This window comes from Ambystoma mexicanum, chromosome 9, assembly GCF_040938575.1.
Source record: "Ambystoma mexicanum isolate Mex_15411 chromosome 9, UKY_AmexF1_1, whole genome shotgun sequence".
Lineage (NCBI taxonomy): Eukaryota > Metazoa > Chordata > Amphibia > Caudata > Ambystomatidae > Ambystoma > Ambystoma mexicanum.
The window spans coordinates 992,210,312-992,236,467 of NC_090931.1; the positions used below are offsets into that span (position 1 = coordinate 992,210,312).

At 43.4% G+C, this 26,156-nt stretch overlaps 1 protein-coding gene across 1 annotated transcript in view; it reads right to left on the reverse strand.

Moving 5' to 3' along the window:
* The window catches only part of LOC138488874 (dynein axonemal heavy chain 11-like), a 2,478,284-nt gene that overhangs the window by 40,697 nt on the left and 2,411,431 nt on the right, over nt 1-26,156 (reverse strand). The window contains exon 55 of the mRNA XM_069616234.1: nt 16,795-16,935. Coding sequence (XP_069472335.1) covers nt 16,795-16,935 — 141 coding nt within the window. The remainder of the gene's footprint in view (nt 1-16,794; nt 16,936-26,156) is intronic.

Here is a 26,156-nt window from a genome sequence, read left to right on the forward strand (position 1 = left end):
GTTTCATTTTGAATTTGTCTTTGCCTTTCACATAATGACTGAGGAACTGGCGTAAAGATTTGAAAGATTTTTTGTCAATGTTACACATTGACGTGCAGGGCCATTTGTACAGTGGACATTTTGGTTCAGTCGGATGGAGAGGTGATACTGAGTTTTCTGGCTATATTTTTGTAAGCAGCATTTCTTCTTCCATCATGGTATCATTACATTTTTCATACCCTCGTCCACTGCTATGTATTGCAATTGTGTTTGTTTGCTTTTGCTTGTATGCTTCTTCATTGAAATATGGTTCTGTGCTCGTGGTGTGACTTCATTCACCTCCACAGATATTTAAGAAATTATTATTGTTGACATTCAGTTTATTGAGAAGTCTTTTTTGTAGTTTAGTAGTTAGTTTTGTTAGTGGTTTCATTCTGTTTAACACTAAAATGAATAACTTCCTTTTGAGAAGGATTGCACTGTCTATGAGAGCTTCTAAAATTAATTTTCTACGGTAGATTTTAAGGGTTGTGCATGATTTCTCTCCTGTTTTTATAAGATTCTGAAGGACTCTGTGGCGGAACGTTTTTTATAAAATACTATTTTTGATATGGTTACTTGCCACTACATCAAGATTTATAGGAGCAGTGTTAGCAGTAGTGGTGGTAGCAAAATTCTTGTTAATCACTTTCTGTTTTGTTTTACATTTTGAAAGAGGAGGCAAAGTTTCTGTACTGGAAGCTTGTTTTGTTTCGCTTAAGAACTGTATTAGATATGATATGGCATTTGTAACGCGCCTATAGACAAGTGTTTAAAGGCGCAACGAGGCAGGGAGGGGGGAACAAGGGGAGACAGACAACGATCCTACTAGGCCAGGTGTCATTCAGATCGCGCAAGTGCATGGGTAGGGGGGGACGGGAAAAGTGCAAGGGGAAAGGGAGAGGGGAAAGTGCAGTACAGGGTTATTAATGAACAAGATAAATAATAAGGGCCAGCTGGTGGCAAGTGCAAGATAAGTGCAGACAAGTGCTAGGAAGGGGGGGCTATAGGGATACAGAGACAGTCCAACAGTGCAGGGGTTGCCAGGAAGGCAGTGCAGGGGAGAGTGGCTGGGCCAAGGACCGAGATTGGTGAGTGGCCCAGTAGCAGATTCAGTACAGTTTCAGTGATTTAGCAGGGGAGAGGGAGAGAGAAAGCAGAAGCAAAGAGGAAGGTTTTGAGGTGCTTCCAGAACCGGAGATGTTTCTCCTCAAGTTTCAGGGAGGCAGGAAGGCTGTTCCAGAGGGAGGCCCCTGCAGCGGAGAGAGATCTCCCCCCAACTCGTTGCTTGGAGAAACGGCTGACTCTAAGGGAGTTGGAGGCGGAAGAGCGAAGTGCTTGAGAAGGAAGATATTTAGGAAGGGAGAGTTGAAGGTAATTTGGCCCCAGGCCCCAGAAGGCCTTGTGGACAATGCAGAGGGTTTTGAACTTAATCCTCGCAGCCACAGGGAGCCAGTGTAGCGATTTCAGTCCTGGAGAGATAACGGTCCCTGGGCTTGAGGCCAAGGACAAGTCTCGCAGTCCTGCTCTGGATGAGTTGCAGAGGGCGAAGAGTAGAGGCAGGCAGATTTAGATAGAGGCTGTTACAGTAGTCCAGCTTCGAGAGAACCAGGGCTCTGGAGACAGTGAGCTTCTGGGGGAAGGAGAGGAAAGGAAGGATACCTCTGAGGAGGTGCAGCTGGTAGTGTGACTTCTTAGAAACATCAGAAATGTGAGGAGAGAAGGAGAGTGTGGAGTCGAAGATGACCCCGAGGTTTTTCGCCTTGCAGGTCGGAGCAGGAAGAGGGCCAAGAGAGGCCGGCCATAGAGCTGCAGGGAAGGAGGGAGTGGGTGTGCCAATGAGTAGAATCTCGGTCTTACTGGCATTAAGGCAGAGGTCGTTGGCGGCACACCGTTCCTGGATAGCAGAAAGACAGTCAGAGATGAGGGAAGGAGAAGAGGAGGCCGAGGGTAGCCTGAAAATGAGCTGGGTATCATCCGCATAGCACTGAAAGTTGGGGCAGAGAGCAGCGATGCAGTGGGCGAGAAGTGCCAGATACTGGTTGAACAGCCAGGGAGAGAGGTTAGAACCCTGGGGGACACCACAGGTAGAGAAAAAGATGTCAGACAGGAAAGACCCCAGTTGGACCTGGGAGGGTCGATTTGAGAGGAAAGAGGTCAGCCAAGCCAGAGTCTGACCAGTGATACCCAGGTTATCACGGAGACAGTTGAGCAGGATGGTATGGTTGACAGTATCAAAGGCAGAAGGGAGATCAAGCAAAATGCATGTTTGAACTTTTTTCACAAATTCTGCTAGAGATGGATGCTTACTTTGGACACTTTTATTTTGATTTGCGTTGCTTTCTACGGACTTGCTTTTTGGTAGGCAGTCTTTGGGGTCTGTTGGAAAAAAAAGAAGGTATGGGTTGGGTCTTTCTGAAATGTATGTGTGCTGTGTGCATGAGTATCTGAGTATGATGGTAAGGATGTATGTGGAGGTGTGTGATTGTGCAATGGGCAGCTGCAGCTAGTTGGAAAGGCTATTCTTGTATTTGTGTGTTACTATACTGGGGTTCAGATGACAATACAAAGTAAGCTAGTGGTGAGGAGAAGCACTAGTAATTAAGCTAATGGTATATAATTAAAACAATTCTTTTTTCTGCAATATTAACATTCTAGGGGCTGATTCATGGAATTTGTGTGCCGAAAAATGGGGATTTGTGTGCCATTCTGCCCGCAAATACCTGTTTAACAAAGTGGGATTTGTGGGCAGAATGGCGTGCAAATCCCTGTTTTTCGGTGCACAAATTTCATGAATCAACCCCACAGTGTGTTTGAGTTACAGTTAGAACCTTATGGTAGTATTTTACTTACTTTTTTTGTTTGGAATGAGCAGGTGTCTTCTGAGTTGTTGTTTGTACTTCAGACGCTGCTGCTTTTCAGTAGAGTAGTCTTCACTGCAATTGTAAAAGAAAGAAGTTAGTCATTTTGTGTGTTTATAGCACTGTTGTTAATTTAGACGTTGATTTTTATGTTTTTGTAGTAGTATTGTTTAATAACTGAACATGGTGTGTGTATGCAGTGTCCTTTGACTATGTGCAGCCTTTATATTTTACTTACAATCTGTTAGTTGAACATGCTTTGCAAATGAGTATAATACTAAGCGTATGAAACTCACTTGGTTTCTCAATGGTGTGTTATTGGATGTTAGGAGATAGAAGAAATAATCATATACTTATTTTGCTATTTCTATAGGGTAAATGAAAGAAACTGTATGGAAAAGCATGGAATGTATGCATTTGTGAAGGTGTGGGTAATAAAGCAGAAAGATGTGATGTCGAGGCAGTGGTGTCTATTCAGCTGGGAGCTTTTCTAATGATAGTGTCTATCTGTGTGAGTGTATAAAGATGCATGAACTCATCCTGGCTGTGTGTAATTTTATAATACACTACTAACTGTTTTTCTACAATTGTACTGTTATTTCTCCCATCTTTTAATCTTAAATTACACTTTTTAGATAACTTTGTGTGTAAAAAAAGAATGTAGATAGCAGAGAGGTTTGGAAGTGACAGTTGATTATAGCAGATGGAAAAAAATACAGTAAGTTCATTTTTATAGGTTATACAGGTTAAGTGGCAATTACCCTGTTTATATGCATTCATAAGAGATGTACATGCACTGTGCAGAAAATATGCATACCTGTAGTTTGTATTCATGCATGTGTATATGCATGCAGCTGCAAGTAGAAATCCTGGAGACTTGTACAGTAGTTTTTGTAGTAGGTGCTTTCCAATGACATGATACCTGTACTCAGAGTGATCAACAGTACATTTGAAGTGCTGAACTATGAGGATGGAGTTAGATGTACAGGTCTTGGATGTGATTGGTGGATGGTTATGTGACAGCTTAGCTGTATCCAATGAGGGAATGAGACAGAGAGTGAAGTGGAAAGGGTAGAAGGGCTGTCTAAGAGTTACGCGCTCCGCGGACACCGCGGCTGTCCGCGGACAGGGCGTGCCACATCCAGGGTTTTCCAGCAAATCCAGCATGGAAAGGGTACTGTAGGGATTAGCCAATCAGGTGTTGAGGTTGTGGATTTGTGTTGAAAGAGGTTGTGTGTAGGGTGTTGGTGGTTGGAGATATGTTTGTGCATGGTTTAGAGCAGTATTCTAAATGCAGGAATGTGGCAAACAATTTTGATGTTAAAGGAGTGCAGGTGGTGTGGAGCACTGTGTCTGATTGCAATGTACAGGGAATTGTACAAGTTTGTGAAGACATGGGTAGGATGAACAGTCCCCATGTGGTAGTTTTGCACTGTGGTGCTTTGCATTTGGGCTATGTCAGTGCCCCTACATTGTTGGCAGATTTGGAACACTTGGATCAAGCAGTAATGAACGTCCTTCCAAATGCCAAAGTTATTTTTTCTGATTTAGTACCTAGGGCAATACGGGACAATAGTTCTGTTTTTGTCCTCAGCAAAACATTGCTAGGTGTACAATCAACCGAGGCATGTTTGCTTTCATGCTTAGAGCTGGTATGTTCTTTTGGAATAATGAGAACATTGATTCTAGTAATGCTGTTTATTTTAAAGAAGATGGCATTTCTTTATCTTTTATGCAAAATGCCATGTGTTTTGGAATATAAGGGTTGCTTTGGAGAAGCTTATGTGAAGATTCTATGAGTAAAGTAAGAAAAAAAAGAAAAAAATACAAAATAGCAGGTGTCTCTCAAGCATCTGCAAAAAAACCAACAAATAAAACGTCTCTTTTCAGAGCCAACCTCAAAGGGGAAATGGGGTATATTATTTAAATTGAAATTCATCACGCTCAGAGTTTTCAAGATGTCCACGGACATGGCGCTTGTCTGCTGACAGTGCGTATTACATACAGGGATTTTGGGGTGGAGAGGCATGCAAATGAGAATGAGTAGAACAAGGAATTGGTTAATAAAGTTTACTGGGTGTGTTGTGTAAGGAGAGAGTTTGTCAGAAAATCTGTTTCCCGAGAGAAGAACAGATAGCTATGGTTGTGTGTTTCAGAAAAAAGATTATCTGGATTTTGGGAGACTCATGGATACATTGGTTGGAGGTGCATGTAGAACGCTGTGGAGTGGCTGCACATCTTGGATTCCCTCATGTGGAAGTGCACTGGCATGGAGTGCGTGGAATGAAGTGGCTGGATTGGGTACCTCTCTGTGCTACTTTGGAGACACAGCGTCATCCAGACATAATTATAATTCGTGGAGGGAACAGTTTAGGACATGTGTCTGGAATTTCTTTGCAATTTGCAATGAAAGAAGGACTTGGGTAGGTCATGGACATGTTTCCAAATTCCCAAGTAATTTTTTCTCGTATTGCACAGAGACAAATATGGCTGCGTTTGTGATGTCATCTTTGATGTCCTGGGTGTTAGTCTTAGCAATGCACGGTGGTGGCGCGAGTTATGGTTGCTTAGCTTACCATAACTAGCGAATTTCAGGGGTTTTTCGGTTTTACTTGGAACCATAACGTCCCTTTAACAAAGTTTTATTTACTGAATTTCATAGGTTTTTAGTAGCGCAACTTAACCATAAGGTCCCTTTAACAAAGTTTTTTTACTGAATATATATATATTATAGATTGGCGTAGTTAAGCCTGAGTCAGACTCCCATTGGAACCTGTTAAAATTCGATTTTAATAACTTTTGATTCAAGTAACGGATTTGGCCGAATTTTTTAAAGTGATTAGGGACCCCTCAAACGCAAGGTTTTGTAAAGATTTGTTAAAAAATAAAAATGTTATTAAGAAGACCAACAAATTCTTTTTTCTGAAGGCCGAAGGGGGCTAGATCCTTCCTCGCTTTGAAACGAAGAAGGGGCAGTCCTGGATACTGTGTGGATAGGAGACAGTCCACAGTCCTGAATGCTTTGTATTTTCTTACTTTAAAATATCTCGTAACACACGGCAGCCACATTTATATTTTTTAAAGTGTGCTACTGTCAGTCCTTTACAGTTTTGTACTTGCATACCATTTTCTTGCCTTTTGCTGAATTGCATTCTGGTATTTGTAGCCACCCAGTCAAGATGGGCGAAATAATGCCACAATTGTACACTTTTGCCTAATTAGTTTAGTGTAGTTTATTTATTTGTAGAGCACACTTAACACTCAGGTATCTAGGAGCTTATGCTTGAAACACAGTTACAGATTTACATAGTTACAGACTTATAATACGTATAATTACAGATACATGATTATATAGCAGATGACTTACGTTACATAGCAAGACCGGACAAAGTTACAGGAGAAGGCATTGAACGGTTAGTACAAGGTGGCAGGGAGTGAAAGTTAGTTTAGCTGAGCAAAGAGTCAGGCTTTTACCTTGTTTCTGAAGGAGCAGAAGGATGGTTCTGCTTGAGAGTGTTAGGCAAGGAGCTCCAAAGCTTGGCAGCTAGTAAGGGGAAGCTGGACCCGCCTGCTTTTTGTAGTTTAAATATATGAATGTTCAGGCGGTGTAAGTAGTTGGATCTGGTGAGTCTGGTGGATTGGCTTCTGGTAAATTCTTCCGCCAGGTATTTTGGGGCCATGTTAGACAGGCATTTATGGGTGATTACTAATGTTCGCAGTCAAATTCTGTCTTGCACTGGGAACCAATGTGGGTCAGGCCTGATTGTAGAGATATGATTAGTTAGAGGGATATTTAAGGCTTATCTGAGCGCATTATTCTGAAGCACTTCAAGCTTGTTTAGATTTCGTTCATCGGTGCCTAAATATAGAGTGTTACAATAGTCAATTTTGGATAAAATCAGAGCTCTGGCTAGCGTGATGCAGCTGTTGGTGGAAAGGTAGCATTAATCAACTTGGTGGTGTATGCTGTTGTGGAAGCGGTTGTGTTGAATTGCCTTGAGAGAGAGAGAGAGAGAGATGGTGGAGACTAAGTAGATACCTAGAGTTTTGCCTCACTAGAGACCTTGATGAAGTTCCCATCAATGTTAAAGAGTTTGTAGTGTGGATCTAACTTGTTTAGTCGTGAGTGGGAGCCTATGACAAGAAGCTCAGTCTTATCATTGTTTAGGCATAGGCCCTGGGGGCTTTCCAAATCTGGATCTGAAGATAGATATCATTTAATATTTTTGAATCCTTGTCGTAGCAACCTGTCAGAGTAATAAGGACTTGGGTGTAATCCGTATAGTTGGTGTAGGTGACACCCAAGCCATCTAGGTGGTCGAACAGAAGCTTTGTAAAAATATTGTATAAGGTGGGAGAGATGCAGGACCTCGGGGGACATGAGATTGGAACTGGATCAGCAGTTGATGTGGTAGAGAAGACCCTCTTGGTCCTGTTGGCTAGAAAAGATTGAATCCAGGTAGCAGCTTTAGTAGAGAAGGCGGCTGCTGTAGTCAGGTGTTTGGTGAGGATCTGGTGGTCGACCAGATCAAAGGCTGCAGAAAGGTCGAGCAGCAAAAGGATGGCTATGTTGCCTTTATCTTTTAACTCATCCATTTGGATTTTTAAATCAAGGAGGGCTGTTTCTGTGCCATGTCTCGGTCTGAATCCGGATTGACGCAACCCTAAGAGGTTGTTGTCTTCTAAGTGTTTTTGTATCTGGAGGTATGCTGCTCTATCGATGATATTCAAGAGGAACGGAACTGTAGTTATAGGCCTGCAGTTGGTAGGGGTATTCGGATTTAAGTCAGGTTTTTTGAGAAGGAGCATTACCAATGCCTCCTTAACATTGTCCAGGACAATGCCGGATTTGAATGAGGTAGTGATCAGGGAAGTGATGAATAGTGCAAGATCCATTGCTCCTTCCTTGATGGCCGTGGCTCGGCAAATATCCCCTTAACATCTTGAGGGTTTTAAATTGGCTATGATGTCTTCTACCTCTTGAGTAGTGACTGGAGCAAATTGGAATGGATGACACAATGTGGGCTGCGTGTCGTGAGATTTGTTGAAGTTGGTGCTCAGTGTCAAACGGTGCCTTTTTGCCTCGATTTTGGTTTGCAGCAGCGCTATTTTGTCTAGGAAGTCTTTTGGGATTTTAGCACACCAAGAAGCGTCTTTAGTGCAAAGTTCTGTGGAAGGAACAGGAGTCTCCAGTTCCCTGAGGATAGTGAAGAGCTCTTTTGAACCTGACTTGGCATTTTGTATTCTGGTGTTGTAAGCCTCCCTTTTTGTGTTTAATATAGCTGCTTTGTTGTTGGCAGCAGCCGTTGTGAATTTTTCTTTTGTTGATGGCGGAGGGTGTTTTTTTCCAGTTATTTACGGTGGTTCTTTGAGTTCTACGCAATGTTTTGTGGTCAGCAGTAAACCACTTGTTTAGATGGGCTATTGGTTTAGCTTTCCTTGTTTTTAACAGGGCAATTCTGCTTAATGCCTGAAGTAATGTTGGTTGTACAAATCTACGAGTACTGAAAGGTCCTTGTCAAGGCCACTAAATGGATTGGTAATTGGCTGTAGAAGTGGTCGGAGATTGTCTGTCATAATGTTGTGGTTATTTCTCGTTGCGACCTGGGGTGCTAGTATGGCCTTTGGAGTCAGGCCCAGGCTGTCCTATATGGTGAAGGAGATACAGTGGTGGTCAGAACGTGGGCAGGGAGAGTTGGCAAGCAAGGTGGAAGAGCAGTTCAAGTCTGCTAGCAAGTCCAGAGTTCTTCCTTTGCTGTGTGTTGGAAACATAGTTCTATAAGGATTTATACATTTGAGTGACACTATGGTATGTGCACTTTTCAAGTTATCTTTATAAAGCAGAATATTGCTAAAAACCAGACCTGGGGTGAGGAGGGGAAATGATGAGAGGGCAAGTAAGTCATAAGTATTTGGCCGCGATGTGGCAAGAGAGTTTGCAATCCTGGACACTGGTGCAGTTATATTCCCCTGATTGTGGCTGCTTTTCAGGACACAAGTAAAGGGCACATGTGGGTGCATAGCGCAACTTTTATTCAGAGGGGTGACGCAACCCCCTGGATTTTGTTTAGGTTGGCAAGGTTGCTCAAATATTTGGCTACCAGGATTCTATTCAGGTTGTCATGTTTCCAGTGCAGACGCTTACCCACAAGACCGCAAGCTCTTGTTTCGTATTGGGAGTTTGTTTTCCAGGGAATAGCTCATGACAGATTGCTGGGTTTAAAAGGTGAGTAACTTTTATACTTTGCCAGCATATGAATTAGAAGATTTCCTCTCTCAGATTATTTTTTCTGCTGTTAGTTACTTTTTCTTAAAAGTCCAATGCTATTTTGTCTTGTAGTCTTTCTTCTAAGGAGAAGGCCAACTGAACTACATTTGTATATTTCACTTTAAAATATATGTTCACTTACTGTCTGTATATTCATGCGTGCCAGCTTTTGATTTTCGCTATGGGGTCAAAAGTACCTGGACATACGGTATTCTTGCAGCTGGTCATTTTGTTCCCTTTTCTGTGCTACTTAAATGCGGTTAGCTGGGGGTCGTGCGATGTATCACAACAGTCACCAAGAGACCAGCCATAAAACAAGGGGCTGGTAGCACGCTGCCTAAACAAAGTGTGTAATCCACGGGCAAAACATTTCATCTCACTGTGCACTAACTAAAAACATTGTGAGCTCTCAAAGTCTGCAATCCTTTATATAAAATAAAAAAAATAGATACTTTTACAGCTACAGTGGGTTTCCCATCCATGCAGTAACCGGGACTGACCTTGCTAAGCTTCAAAGCGAGGAAGGGGCCAGCCTCCTCAGCCCATGTTGCCTAATAAATAATCCTACGTTGCACTACCACATAGAGCAACATGGCGTGAGGGGGCCGGATCCTTTCTCTCTTTGAAGCTAAGCAGGGTTGGTCCCAGTTACTGCATGGGTGGGAGACAGTCCACAGTCCTGAATGCTGTGTGTTTTCCTAGTTTTAAATATCTCATAACACACGGCATCCACATTTTTTTTTAAACCGTGCTACAGTCTGTTCTTGAAAGTTTTGCACTCAGACACAATTTGTCTCCTTTTGCTGAATTTCATTCTGGTATTTGTAGTCTCCCAGTCAAGATGGGGGGCGGGGAATAATGGCACAAGTGTACACTTTTTGACTAACAAGTGCCACTATGGTATGTGTACTTTTCAAGTTATCTTTATAAAGCAGAGTACTGTTGTAACCCAGACATGGGGGTGAGGAGGGGAAATGATGAGAGGGCAAGTAAGTCATGAGTATTTGCCCATGATGTTACAAGAGAGTCTGCAATCCTGGAAGCTGGTGCAATTATTTCCTCCTGATTGTGGCTGATTTTCAGGGCACAAGTAAAGGACACATGTGGGTGGACAGCCTAACCTTTTTCCAGAGGGTGGACGCAACCCCCTTGGGTTTCTTTGAGGTTGGTAAGCTTGTTCAAGTATTTGGCTACTAGGATTTTACTCAGGCTGTCATGTTACCAGTACAGATGCTTACTCACAAGACCACAAGCACTTGTTCCATGTGCCATGTGCGGAACAAATCTACAGAATAACAAAACCCTTGAAATTCAAGGAAACACTTTGGTTGCATGGATATTGAGGTGAGAAGCACCTGAAATTCAGCTAAAGCCACCCAGAAGAAGAGAAATGTGGCTCTTAATATTCCTTCAGATTGTAAACATATACAACTTGTTGTTTTTTTTTCTAACATAGTATCACAATGTTATACTAAGGTCTCTTTCTTCTTCTTTATTAATTAACCCGCTCTCAGTCATAAGAGTACTAACATTAGTATATAACCTGTCACAGACTATGTTTTAATAGCTTTTATCTGAATGGATGTATTTATTGTCTCTAGACACATTATTTGTATTTTTTACAGATTTGTTTAATATATTTTCGTTATACTTTTCAATTTACCACTAGATTCCCTGAGCTGTTTTGTATGATCCAACTACCCAATTAATTACCTAAAAAATAATACAATGAGGGGGCCCATTGGATTTTACATCATGTGATCCTAGTGCATGATTAAATCATGATGGAAAGATATACATCAAAATATTTCCAACCAGGCATGAACCCTAGCAGCCCATGCTAATTGATGCATATCAATTAGGACTTATAAGCAACCAATAAACATTTGGTAACATTACAAGCGAGACATAAATGAAAGAACTGGCATGCCAATCTGGATCACCGTTTGTGCTTTTCTTGTAGGAACTGGAGTGTGATAATATTGACTGGAATAATATTGAGCTTGTAATTCAGAAATGTGGTTTTGGTCATGTGATAACTAAATGTATCCTGCCTAAATGTTTCATTCTGTGAGGAAGTACCGTGCCTCATTGTTGGGGTGTATGATGGAGCAGCCAAAAGGGATGGTTTTCATCACCCCCTAAGCAAACCTGGACATGTAGGGAGGATCCCCCGGGACACCCCAACACATCTGAGTCATATGACAGGGGCTTGTCACCAGGTGAAAATTCTTACCTCTGTCTCCTTAAGAAAATCTTATAGTCTGAAAAAATCCCTGCAGTGTGCCACTCTCGCTTGGTCTGGCATTTCCCAAATCAAGTTTTGTAGGGAAATCTCATAAGTATGGAGAAGGAAAGAAGAGCAGACTACCATTTACACTGGGATATTGATTTGGGAGGTGAGGCTGCAGTAAAGGAAGAAGAGGAGGCGAGAGGAAGAGTTAATGTGCTCAAAAGCCCTCCAATTTATTAAGTTCAGCCCACCAACTGGTAAGGCAAGGAAGAACCACAGAGCATGCTACTCCACTGCGGCAGCTTTTTCCTGCACATGTGCAGTATGAAATTGCAAGGTGGTGGCCAGTCTGCAAAAAGGATTTGTCCATAGCTACGCAAAGGGGCAGTGGGGCTTCCTCAGCAGTTGGGTATTAGCCACGCATAAAATAGACATTAGATCAATGCACAACCGAACATAGTGAAGCAAGAGCAGTCCTAGGAGGTGGAGACAGGGCACTTGGATGAAGAGATGGAGCTGGAAAGGTGGAGCGAAGGATGGAGATGGGGGAAGTCAAGAAGAGGTGAACAATAAGGAGGTGACAATTAAGTTGGAATGTTGAGTCAGAAAGTGGATGGAAAAGATAAGGAGTAGGAAGAGGGAAGATATAGAGAGAAGAAGAGCATACCGGAAATAAGGTTGAGGGAGACCTCAGGATAGGAAAGGTATAGAGACATACAAAGCAAGATGGAGGAAAAGCGAAGGAGAAGAATGAGGAGATGAGAAGCAGAAAAGGATGCGCTGACAAAAAAAATGAAGAGGAGTAGGCATGTTTTACAAAAGTGAGCTAAGATGGGAAAGAGGTACATGGATGTGATGGAGAATCTGGGAGGTGTCAGAGATCCTAGGAGGAGTTTAGTGAAGTGAGGAGGATAAAAGTAGGGAGGGCTCCTCTTGGTATGAGACCAGTCCAAATGGTTTGGAGGAAGTGGAGAAGGGCGTGTGGCATACCACTCCCTTCCCCAAAGGTCAGAAGTAGGGTTGCAGCAGAAGCACTATGGCTTTGGCTTGGGGAATCCCAACATCCCTTCTGAGGTTGCTAAAGACCAGATTGCTGTGGCCTCGTACCCTGATGAATGAGTCTCCCAGGGGTAACAGAGACCAGGACGAGAAGCAGAAGTTGGAACCAGAAACCAAGGAACGAGTGCAGGAACACTGTAACCCCCAGACTGGAAGTGACTGAGAAACTGGCAATTGTTTCTGGAAGGATACCCCACACCGAGAGACATGTGTTAAACCCAGAGAACTTTTCATAAAACCCACAGTCTTTGACTTGTTGCAACTCCCGGAGAAGCCACTCTGCTGTTTTGTTACAATTTCTTTATTTGGCCCACGTTTATGTTCAACCCCAATAAACCTCTGCTTCAGAATGCAGTTTTGTTGTATGCACCACTTACTGATTCCTTCTTAGCGTTGGGACAATTCTGATGGCCAAGGTGAAGGTCAATGGCTTCATGTCTGAGCCAATGCATTTGCAGAGGTGTAACCGATAGTAACGTCCCCTCTCGCATCTCTCATTCCTGTCACGCTAGAATACATGGTGCCCAATCCATAGCACAGAACCCTAGAATACATGGCATTGAGGTTGAGAAAACACCAGAAATACTGGCTTGATTTGCTGACAACCTTATGTGCATGATGTTTGATACAGCACTGCTCTGGCAGTGACAGTATTACTATATTTCGATAAACCAGCATTGCCGTGAATTGCTTTGGTCTCATCACTTATCAGAGTACGTATCAGTCTCCAATAGGCTTTTAGAAAGAGAAAGGTTGGATGCTGAAGAGCCATCTGTGACTGGAAAGCAGCAGAGTTCCACTACTTTTATTTTATTTTACTGTCATCGTCTCCATTACTTTTTACATCCACTCTCAACATTCTGGAACTGTTCCATTTGAAGTTAAAGCATACCTCTTCATGTTACCACCCTATAGCAGTTGCAGCTAAACTGATATGTGTTGACCGTACACAAACGATTCTGCAATGACATCTCTACCTGGATGGACTCTAGCTGGTTTTGTCTTTGCCAGGGAAGATGAAGAAGGTCATGTTAATCTCTCCTGACACCACATGTTTCTCTGACTTTTAGAAAACCTGCCAAGTAGTTAATTGCATAGACATTATAATCCTCAACATCTCCTCCTCAACACATAGGCCATCACTTCGCCCCTCGTGCCACCTGACTTGCTAGACACCATCCACGCCTCTCATCCCTGCCACCCTGTACAGCTGTACCCCTCCTCTGTGCCCCTCTGTATCCTACCCTCCACAGTATATCTGTTCTGTTGTTACCTCTGAAAAGTGCTTTGTTATGCATCTGTACTGTTGTATACCTCTGTAAAGTGCTCGGTTGCTTCTCAGAGCTAGGTCCGTGCTCAATAAATACCATAATGATAATAATAATTGATAATGGTCCAAGGCATTCAAAAGGGGTGCTCTTGTACTGTCAGGTGACTGTGTGATGGGTCCCTTCATGCCACTGGACAAGACTGCAGCTGTACCAAGAGATGTATCGACTAGTTGCTTGGACTATTGCAATGCATTCCTGGGGGGTGTACTTCAGTGACATTTATTGACGAATTCAAGGAGGCTCAAAATGGATGTGTTTCTGGATGTAGGGATAGTGGTGGTCATGTCCAGGCTGCAATCAGGAAACTGCTGTGGCTTTCAGTAGAGAGTTGAGCTTAGATTCTCTGCATAATCTTTAAATGCATATCACTGGGCAGCACATGGCGACCTCAAGGATAACATCACATGTCATATTGCAGGATAGAATCCTTGGTCTATTGACGATCACAGTCTACTTTTCCCAGCAGCCTTCCTGCTTTCCCCTAACACGTCCCCTTCCGAGGTCACAGTTCCATTGCTTAGTTTGGTGCACTTCTACCACTGGAGAGCTGCCAACAGCAACAGCAGGAAATGCATTGTGGGTACTATACTCACTTACACACAAGACTGCTAGGCCATAAAGAAGTGAAGGAGGCGGTCCATAATCCAGATCAGCGCCACCAGATAGTGCCATAGTGCTTGCTGATCTTTGTGGTCAAAAGGGGCTGAACAACTCTACCTCAGACGATTTCCCTTTATTGTGCATCCAATCCTGCATTTTGACTCCCAGCAATGTAACTTTTGATACAGCATTTGGACTTGCTTCGGTCAGCCATTTCACCCCAGCATGACGAGGCACTCTGTCCTCTGGCTTCAACTCAGTGAACCGAGTTAGCAGAACGTGGCGTCGTTTCCACAGGGATTTTGCATAGACGAATCCTAACCTCTGCTGTTTTCTACTTTCGTACACTGGTAAGTTTTCCAGTTTATTCTGGATTTCAGCAACAGCCCCCTGCCCGGTTCTTTACATGGTTCCTTTCATATGGCTTCTCCACATAGTTGTTACTGTGTTTCCGCCTAGGTCCAGCACAAGCGCTCATACAGTGTTTTTGCCTTTCCAGGTTAGGTGTGCTTGCTCATTATAGCACCCTTGGGGACTACTGACTCCATCTTTATTTAATGAAGACGGACCTGTTTTCCTTTCCACCTAACTCTTCGGAAAAGTTCTACCCGGAGCATTTCACTACTAAGGTACCTTTTACGTGTCTGCCCCACCGGGCCTGTTACTGTTAAATACCAATAACATAAATCCTTTTTAAACCTTGATATTAGCACTATGCTATGCTCATATCCACATATGGGCTTGCATGCACCCATATACTTATACCATGCTTTTATAAACCTGCATGCCGTCTCCCCGTTAAGCTCCTCTATAGGATCCCTCACCATTCACTCTATGACCCTGTCTGGGCACCTCACACTCCTTTTACTTATTGTAGTGCTTGTTCTTTAGTTATATTCATGATTCGGAGCGCCACCTTTCAGATAAAATAATCAGGAGCAATACCACAACATGCTCCGATGGCGTCCGACAAACTCCTTCACTGACTTTTCGCTCTTTCTATGAATTATACTCTCACTAAGGCTGTATTCTCTCCACAGCATTTTCAGAAGCGTGACCCAGGTGCGCTCTACCTTTTTCTTTCTACTTGGCCGCATTGTTACACAGCGTACGAAGTTCAATAGGTTTGGAAAAGTAGCCTTCTACGGACTGCACTCCGTTCTTTAATCTATACTGGGGGAGTGGTCCGTATATTTATGACAGCATACACTTGAATTATGATATCCCTCTGAAGTTGTCTGTATAGCAGCCTGTCTATATGACTTAAGTATTCCCTTTTTTCTGCCCCCTCTAGGGTGATACTATCAACTCACCTCCATCCTGCCCTGAGGAAGGCTCTGACTACTGATGCCAGTTTGGCATGCCGAAACGTGATTTATATATATGTTGTTCCCTTTAGGAACAAACTTTTGATTCTTTCCCACATGTTGGCAGATTAAATATACAAACTCAGCTAAAATAATATTCTTTTTACATACCTACCAGGGTCATTTTTTATACACCGTGGCAGGTCTTATGCTGCAGGAACTATGGGTAGCCTGTAATCATTGTTTTATCTTGATGTGATTAATATGTTATCCCTTCTTTTGCACTTGATATATTTGTGATGAATGTTCTGTTTTTCTTTATTTTTTCAATTGCTCTATTCTACTTATTTTTTGCTTTAGAAATTGTGTAAAATCTCAAAAAAACTATGCTTTCAACAATAAATTTATGGTTAGCATTTCTCAGACTGCTCCCTTGGTGTATCCCCAGTGATTTGCCTCGCAAACACTAGCCTTTAAATTACTATGGAGATTTAATTTGAATGTCGGACAGAATCTAGGACTGTCTCGAGTGTGAGTACCCCTTTGTCGGTTTTTGTAAATTCTACATACTTTGCCCCCACTCACACTTGCACACAGGGGCTCCCCTATTGTTTGTTACAGTACAGGTCTGCAGCTTTCTCATCATGTTGACAAAAAGGTAGACAGAAAAATGGAGGCAGAATCTTGACTGCTCTGTATTCTGCCCTACTGCCAAGACATAGCTCTGATCCCGTGCAACTGAGGAATCTGTGTCATTCAAATGCTCCTGGCTGCACCTTATGAGTGTGATAGAAGAAGAAATGCAGATGCTGCACAATTCAGTCATTATGATTGACTTGCATCATCTGCGGCCAAACTATTTAATTAATGCGGTCCATGGACTAATAGTTTTAATGTGATGACCCTCTAGTATGAAATCTGCATAGAAAATTAATTTTATTGGACCTGTAGGTTTTGCTAATAAGATTGTTTTTCATATTTGACCAGTTTGCTCTTCTTTAGAGACAAACCACATACTTGGTTGCATTCACTGTAGCTTTTACTGATATAATGGTGATCAAAGACAGCCGGAAGTGTGCATGGGTTTATTTGGTCTCCATCATTGCCCTGGACTTACCTTCCATATGCATGCCATAAATGTAGGCGCCTTCTCTAGCAGGTTGTGCAAATTCTTCCTTGTACTTCTTAGTGACATCCACTGTCAGGTGCATCTTGTCCAAAGGCCATTCGTTTTTACGAGCTAAGCTTTGCATGACAGCTGAAAGAATTGAACAAATATCGTGATTATTTAATTATTTTGGTCTGTGATAATATATCCTGATCGGTTTCACACCTGATCAGTAAACTTGTGTGTATAATGCTTTTTCCCCATTGGAAGAGCTATACGTCTGAGTTTTAATATATGTCTGTGCAGAGAACGGGTGCTATTGTACCCGACCACCCGATTGCAAGAACCAATAATGACCTGACAGGCAGACATTTTGTAGAGCAGTATCTGATGTCACAGGAACTATTTTAGGGTTGCATCTGTGGCCACTGTTCTCAGCCTAGCTACTCTTCTACCTACCTGTAGCACCCATGGTTGTGTAAGAAGGCATCCTGCACCTCTTAATAATCGGAGCTGAGATTGGAAAAAGGTGTGAGAGCTGTAGCACCAGCCGCTGCCATTTTGAAAAAGGAAGTGGAAGCCACTGTAGTGGGGGCAAGGTGGGGAACATGGAGAGAGGAACCCCGTTTCTCCCCCCCTGCCCACATTGGAACACATATGACGCTTGTCAGCCTCCCTTGCCACTCCCTGCAATAAGACAAAGCATTGGGTATTGAGGTTAGAAAGCAACGTGCAGATGGCCATAATATCATCGGCCAATTAACCAGCACACTGGAAAGTCCTCTAGAAATAATAATAATTATTCATAGCACCATTGTTATGTTGATGAACACCTTGACATATCGGTATCTCTATTGACATTCTGCAGGGTAGCCTGGATACTGCAAGGAGTCAGAAATGAAAGTCAGACACAAAGTTGTCATGTTTTTGGTTCAAAGACTTTTATTAACATAAAACCGGGGTTCGGAAAAGGCCTTGCTGACCCTGCTCTAAGAGGAATTTCCCTACCTAAAACCAAAAACTAAGGATCTGTCTGTGTCAAGATGTCAAAATCAAAACTGCCCTTGTGTCCAAACTTTCTATCCTGACCCTCACACTACAAACCAAATTATAAGGTGAAAAGGGAAATGTCTATGACCTGGTGATTGCAAAAAGAGTTCATGAATGAAAAATAGAACAGCTCCAATATAAGAGTTCTCCAAGGCAAAAGAACCTTGGTTGCAGAGGGTAATGCCCTTCCCCTGGTTTCTTGAACACTATGCCAATGTTTATTGTTCTAACAGTTCTTTGTGTCTTTCTTGCCCAACAACAATCCTATTAGCTACAAAGATACCTAGGCTTGTAGTTCCTTCTTTCAAAAGTTCCTTCTTTATTCAACAAACACAGTCCTTTCCTGGGACTTCCTGTAGATTTGCAACTGCCTGGTATACTCTGCTGCCTGGACCTTTTATGCACTTGTGATTTACTGGTATACTCCCCTGCCAGAAATTCGGATGCACTTGTAGCTGCCTGGTTTACCCGCCTGCCAGGACTTCTTATTTCCATAGATAAAAGTTCCTCTTTTACTTCCACAAGTGTATATAACTTCCTTGGCTTTGTATATCTGGTTGTTTCAACATTTGCTCTGGTTTTCCCCATATCTGCATTCCATACACTTGTGTATGGCTCGGGTTCGTATTCGCAATATGCCTTCTTGGTTTGCAAACAGTCTTCTTACTGGCTCTGTTTCTGTAGCTTAAACATTTAAAAATTGTGTTTAGCGTGGTCGCTGAAATCCCCCTGGGTCCCTACTTTGCTTGATTTCACTCATCGGCTCTGTGTGGCGTCTTCGTCCCATTCACGCTTAAGTAGCGAAGCTTTGCCACCTGCTTTCCACTCTGGATGGCTCCCACATCGTTCCAGTTTCTCCCGCTGCTCCACTTCCACATGCCTGCCTTCCTTCAGGTCCCAGCAGGTTAAACATTGCTTCATCCGACTGACAAACGCCTAGGAATCTTCCCTTGGTTCCTGGCGTCTCTGTGGCATGTCCTGCTAGTGCAATGTTGCTCTGCCTCTTTGCTGGAGAGCCCCTTGGCTCTGCCACAGCGGTTTGTGCTTCCAGCTTCCACACACCTCGCAGAGAGGTGTAACAACTTCTCCCAAACAGCAACCTCCTACAGTTTGTTTTCCATCTTTAAATTTCCCACGCACAGGGGCATTCTGAAAACAACTAGCACACTTGAGCTTGAGGCTCTTTCTGCTCTGCATCGTTCCCTTCTTCCAACTCATCCCAGTACTTAAGTGTTTGTGGGAATTGGAGTCCATTGATGTTAACTGATGCAGATTACTTTCGAAATCACATTCAATGGTTCCATATGATAAACCAGTTCTATATGGAGAGGAATTAGTACTGGAAAAGATATTCTTGGAGCTTTTACTGTTTAGACCAGGAATGAAAGTTTGGCCTGAAGGGTTTTGGGAAAAGGTTTCTCTATTTTCCCTAAAGTGGGGTATAGATGCATGGCATTAGGCCATTAGGGTATTGGGTATAAAAGGGTTTTCTTCATGGGCAAATGGGGATACCATGCCGCATCCAATGAAGCTGGAGGCTGTTTCCGCCGATGTTATGCTCCCTCATACAAATAGCCGCCCCCGGGGCCAGGATCAGGTAGTGGCTGCCGTCCCCTGGCCACATGGGAGGAGGTTACCGCTGTGGAATTTGTGATTACTCCATTCGACTCATCACAATACTTAGTAGCTCCCATGCAAAATATGCAGGAACACTGGCACATTTGGTAACATTTCTGGTACACTGAGCAGCACCCAGTACCTGTGGGTCGAAAGCCATGCCTCTAGTACATGGCCTGATGCTGATGCCGACAAGCCGTGACCCTCAGGTACTGCAAGCAGGGTCACTGTGGCCAGACATTGTCACCAGCCATGTCCTTCTGCCATCACAGCCAGTGTAAGGAAACTTCGTTGAAGATGTTTCCATTGTTAGCTGCTTTCTACAGATTACAGAGGTGATCTTCCAGTTAGTTATTCTGCAGAACAACATTCTCTTAAAATCTGCAATACTAAAATGAAGAAACATCTTCAGTAAACCGCCACCTGTTTCACATAAATGAAGCATAGTTCCTAATTGCTTACTGCAGGTAACCGAAACAAGTGTTTTCCTGTTTGAAACATTTCTTTTTTTATGCCATACTAAACCAACCTTAACCATGTACTATAAAAAGTAAACATCAAGCTCTTGTGAACAACAAACCAATAATGACATCTTGGGGGAAAATTAACTAACATTTCTGGGTGCAGAGAAGTGAGGGCACTTTGTCTTCACCCCTCTGCACCCACATATTTAATCTTGTGAGACTTGTAAGGGATCAAGAGTAAGACTCGAACACCTTGCCACGTTAAGTGCTGGTTATAGACTTTTAATTCCAGAAAAGAATAAGAAGGGTTGGGGAAAATCCTATCTATCTCGAATTCTAAGCAGAGTTTCCCTGCCGGAACAAAACTAAGGAGCGTCTCTATCAGGATGTTAAGCAAAGTGTCCTCCATCCTGTGCCCAAAAATTCTAAATGGGCCCTTACACTCTAAACACAATATAATGTGTATAAGGGAATTCTGGTAAGGTATGTACTTGTAGCATGTTTAGAAAAGTCTCAACATAAAGGTTTTAAGGTGCAGAACAGAAAGGAAATAAGGTTTAGCCAGTAAAGGGACCTCTCTTCCCCTAGGGTCCTTCTAACAGTTTCCAGAATGTCTCTTTCTCACAGTTCAACTGCATGAAAGGGGGATGAACCTTCCCTTGAGTTTCCCTTATGTTCTTCCAAATGTTCACTTTCCGACTTATTACCCCTTGTGTACTCTCCTTCAAGGGTATTTGAGACTGTCTCTTTGGTTCTTGAAAGGGGTATGAATCTTCCCTTTTTGGATCCACAACTTCAGGTTTACTTGTCTTCTCACTCCTGGTTTACTCCCTGGCAAGGGTATTGCTTTGATTTACTTTTCAATCCTGGTTTACTCCCTTGCCAGGATGTCACTTTGCTTTGCAATCCTGGTTTACTCTTCTGACAGGATATCACTTCATTTTTTACTCCTGGTTTACTCTCCTGCTTGGATATCATTTTAATTCTTATTCCTGGTTTACTCTAATTCCAGGATGTCACTTTACTTCTTATCTTTCTCTCCTGGGTGTGAGTCCTCGACTCACTCTTTGCCTGGTGTACTAACCTGCCAGGGTGTTCTCTTTCTCCATGCACTCTTTCTCTTATCCACATAACAATGGTTTTACAAAGTTGGGTCACTGATGCTTTTGTGACAAAGTTTGTATTTATTCTGTCTCTCTTTTTCAAGTGTTGGGTCTCCATCCTCTTTCAACAACATTAGCTTGTTTGTTTTTTTGTTTATTTGATATGGCGGAGCCGAGACCCGAAGGTAGTTGGGCGCAAGCCTTACAGGGATACTTATCAGCTAAGTTACACAGTGGTTATAAATATACAGGATTTACATACACAATATTTATATACAAAACAGGATTACATACAAGTTATAAACAGGCATAGTCATCAATACAATTTTTACAGTGGGTGATCATGTTACTGAGAGAAGTAGGTAGAGTATCTGCTGGTGGTAAAATGGCATATTTGCAATTGGCGGGAGGTCAGGAAGGAGCGCTGTCTGGGTAAGGGAGATACCTCTGGCGCTTGGTTTAGGCATCATTGATCCATAGCATGCTAGAACTTTTCGCCTAAATGAGGGGTAGGGTTGGTCAGTTCTGAACTCAAGTGGGAGTTTGTTCCAGGATTGGGCAGCCGTAACTGGGAAGCTCGAGCCGCCAGCTATGAAAAGCTTGTATCTAGGAATCTCAAGGGTGAAGGCGTTGGCTGATCTCATGGGCCGGTTAGAGGTTTTCCTGTTAATTCTCTCTGTAAGGTACAGAGGCGCAATGTTGTTTAGACATTTGGAGGTCAGGGATAGTGTTTTGAGAAGAACCCTGTCTTTTATGTTGGGCCAGTGAACATTTCTTCTGAATGCAAAGATGTGATCTCTGTTGGGAATATTGAGAGCTGCTCTTAGAGGGCATTGTTTTGGAGTCTTTGTAGTTTGTCTATGATATACTTATTGGAGCCCGCATAAAGTGTGTTGCAACAGTCCAGTCTCAATAGTATGAGTGCGTTGGCTAGGGTGATGCGGCTGGTTTCAGAGAGGATTAGTCTGCAAGCTCGGATCAGTTTGCAGGTGTAAGCTGAGGAGGATGCTAGTGTGTTGACTTGCTTCTTGAGGGAAAGCGCAGAGTCGAGATAGAAGCCAAGGGTTTTGACAGCAGGTACCACTTTAATGTCTTTGTTGTCGATATTGAAGGTGGTGTAGTTGGGGTCGAGTTTTTTTATGGCCGTCTCGGAGCCTAGGATTAGGAGTTCAGTGTTATCGTCATTCAGGCAGAGGCCATGGGATGCCATCCATGCCTGAATGAGGTGGTATATCTTATTTACTAAGGCTAAGTCCTCCAGGAAGTTGCCCAAAAGAGGGGGATGAGGATCTGGGTGTCATCTGCGTAATTGGTGTAGGTGACACCCAGTCTTTACAATTTGTCGAACAGGGGCTTAGTAAATATGTTATATATGGTGGGGGAGACGCAAGATCCCTGAGGTACCCCGCAGGGGACTTGAATGGGGTCTGCGGCTGCGAGAGGGGAGAAGACTCTCATGGTGCGATTTGCTAAGAAGGATTGAACCCAAGTTATGGCATCACTTGAGAACTGGGCAGCTGACCTGAGGTGGTTACATAAGAATGTGTGATCCACTAGGTCAAAAGCCGCCGATAGGTCAAGGAGGAGTAGCATAGCTGAGTTCCCTTTGTCCTTTAGCTTGTCAATTTGAGTCTTGAGGTCGATCAAGGCTGTTGCTGTGCCGTGGAGGGTGTCGGAAACCGGATTGGCGAATTCCTAGCAGGTTGTTGGCTTCTAGGTGGTCCTGTATTTGTAGGTATGCTACTCTGTCGAGGATTCTAAGTAAGAAGGGGACTGTAGTGATAGGTCTGTAATTCGTTGGGATGGAAGGGTCCAGAGTTTGTTTTTTGAGCAGGGGGAGTACCCAAGAGTGTTTAAGGTTGTTTGGCAGTAGGTTAGTTGTGAACGAGGCATTAATGAGCTTAGAGATGAAGGGGGCTAGATCCCTGGCTGCATCCTTTATAATTTGGGGTGGGCAGCTATCACTTTTGCAGTTGCAGGGTTTGAGCGAGAGAATGATTTTATCTGTTTCAATAATAGAGACTTTCCTGAAGCTGAAAGGTGGGGTGGTGCAGTGCTGGGTGAGAGGAGATGCTTGCTGTTGGGGTATAGTCTCTGCTGGGAGGAGCAGAAAGTCTTTCTTTTTGGCAATTTTGACCTGTAGGGAAGTAATTTTGTTCGATAAGGCATTTTGAATTTCAGTCACCATGGCTCATCCTTGGGAGTGTTATCCCCCTGTGGTATGGGAGATTCCATTTCACGGAGGATAGCGAAAAGCTCCTTGGTGTCTGATTTGGCCTTAGATATTCTATTGTTGAAAGTGTCCTTTTTTGTGCTAATTATTTCTTTTTTGTACAGTTTAGAGAGGTTTGTTAGTCTAAGCTTATTTCCTTCCGTGGGCCAGTGATTCCAAATGGATTGTAGTTTGCGTTTTTGTGCCCTTAGTTCCTTCAATTGGGGTGTGAACCATGCATTAAGGTGGGCTTTCTGTTTGCTTTTACGAGTTTTGATCGGTGCAATAATGTCCAAAGCTTTGGTCATGGTACGGTTGAAGATTTCGACTAGTGAGGTGGGATCTGTATTGTTGGGTGGGTTATTGAGGTCCGGGAGGAGATGTCATAGTAGCTTTTCTGCTGTGATGTCCTTTTTGCTCCTAGTAGGGAGGGAAGGTGCCATGACTATAGTATTAGGGCGGATGAGGTCCAGGGAGACAGAGAAAGTGACTAGGGAGTAGTCAGTCCAAGATTGTGGTATGGTGTTTGTAATAGTAATGTTGCAGTTTAAGTCAGCAACCCAGTCTAGGGTCCTTCCTTTGATATGTGTTGGAGATGTGACATTTTGTGTAAGGCCGTGGTCCTTTAGAATAGTAGTAACCAAGTGAGCATGTTTGTCGTCGTTATCGTTGAAGCCTAGATTGAGGTCACCCATAAGTAATGTTTGCGAGTGGTCTTTGGTATTATTGGCTAGGATGCAGTTTAGGTCATCTTCAAAAGAGCCAAGTGGCCCAGGAGGTCTATAGATCATGTGTATGGTTAGAATCTGGTGGTAGGATAGCTGGAGTTTGGCAGTTTGGAGTTTTGTATGTGGATCAGTTCCTCTTTTCAAGCATTCGGTCTCCAATCCACTTTCAACCATATTTGTATGTATATTTGTTCCTCTTTTCAAGCATTGGACCACCGCCCCACTTTTAACACTGTTCACTTCTATATTATTTCCTTCTTTGAAATACTCGGTCACAGACCCTTCTTTTAGAATGTTCTCATTCATATTAGTTTCTTTAAAGTCTTCAATTGTTTTCTCCTGCGTTATCAATGCAGCACGCAGCATTTCCTTTCAGGTGCTTTGGTAACCCATTCATGTTCTCTAGCTTTATTGGGCAGCTATGGCGGTTCTCGTGTCTCTTTTATGCTTCTCTCCCGGTCCACTGACTAGGCATGTGTCCTGTCAGCCAGTGCGTCTTCGCATTGCTTTCCTTCACTGCGGGCTGCTCTTGCGGCCCACGATCATCAGACAGTAGGCTGCCTTCAGTACGGTCTCCCTTCACACCGTTCATCTTGGTGTCTGTGCTGCTGCTTCCAATCTGCTTGTTTCCGGTGTCCCAAACGGCGTCAGAAAAAGTTGCCGACAGCCTCTGCTTCTGCCGCTCTCCCTAATTCTGATCAGCGGTGGTCGTTTTAAACTTCCAGGTAATGGTCAGGATTCTCCAAAGACTAGAATGCAGCGTTGGTTTACCGTTTCTAGTCATCTTGATTGCTCCATCTCTCTTCCTCGTCTCAGTACTAAAATGGGGTCGGGGGAGGTAAACAGGGCCATTAGTTGGGAAAACCTGGAATGGATTCCTCAACGTTACAATAAGCTATACAGGTCTGTTGTAAAGGTGTATGGATGTCATGTGGAATTATGACCAGTTATTTTGGTCTATCGTTTTCCTACTTTTCCTGGAGTTTGTCTTCCCCCATGTGATCCTCCTGCAGATAGCCACCCTCAGGGTCAGAGTCAGGTAGCTTCAGCCTTTCCATGGCCACATAAGAGAAGCTTCCCTCAAGAGAATCAGTGATTATATTGCAAGATTTGTCACAGACCCTGAACCACAAAGCGGCCTTGTGAGGTGTAGTAGGGGTGGGAGGCAGGCATAGCGTCATGCATTCAGTCCCTCCATGCATTTTGAAGAGATGAGGGTCTTCCCGACACTTGAACATTAGCTGGATCACTGACCCGGTCTGAGTGGGCAGATGGTGTCTGCCTCCTATGCATGTGGGGCCAGTGCGTTGTGACAAAGCTCCCAATGACCCATGTGACATTATCAGTTAGTTTTAACTTTTCTTTTTATTAAGATAAAGCATACAGGTAAAGGCAATTGGGCCTCTGAGTCTAGGAATAGTCACTGTATAATTGCCCTCAACCTTGACGTGGGCTCCTAACTCCCTAATCAGGGTCCTTCTCCCAAAAGGCAAAATATAGTATGGGTTTGTTATAGACTGGGTTCCCATACTGTTGAAATTTGCCCTACGTTGTTGAGGAACATGGGGCATGCTGGTAGCTAAGCCATAGTCTCCGTGTCTTGTGTTAGTATATCAGGCTGCTCTTTTCTCCCTGGCTCTGTGGCACTATCTGAAAAATGTCAGAAAAAGACCTGTCCAGAAGGGAGGCTGATAGGCACAGGGCTGAGAAAGAGGTACAAATGCACATTCATGACTCCATGCATGCAGGTGAGCCAGGAACTGGGGTCCCTCTCAAATCCCTCACACCACCTCTTAGGCAGGTATTTCTTTTGGCAATAGTCTGCCGGCCCCAGGATGTGATGGGTCTTTGGCCCCTCTGAGAGGGTCTTACTCATGAACCTGTCACATAACTTCAACCTTTCTAGTTGATCCCCCTCTTCCTCATCTAACTTCCCCTTTGGGGGATCATGACAGAAAATATGCATTTGTTGGCCTCGTTCCTTCATGGTGTTCAACTGAAAAGTAGAATCGTGTAGGGCCATGAACCACTCCATGATTTAGCGGTTGCTGTGCCGTGCCTATGATATGATATGATATGGCATTTATAACGCGCCTATACACAAGTGTTTGACGGCGCGACGAGGCAAGGGAGGGGGAACAGAGGGAAGACAGACAACGATCCTACTAGGCCAGGTGTCATTCATATAGCACAAGTG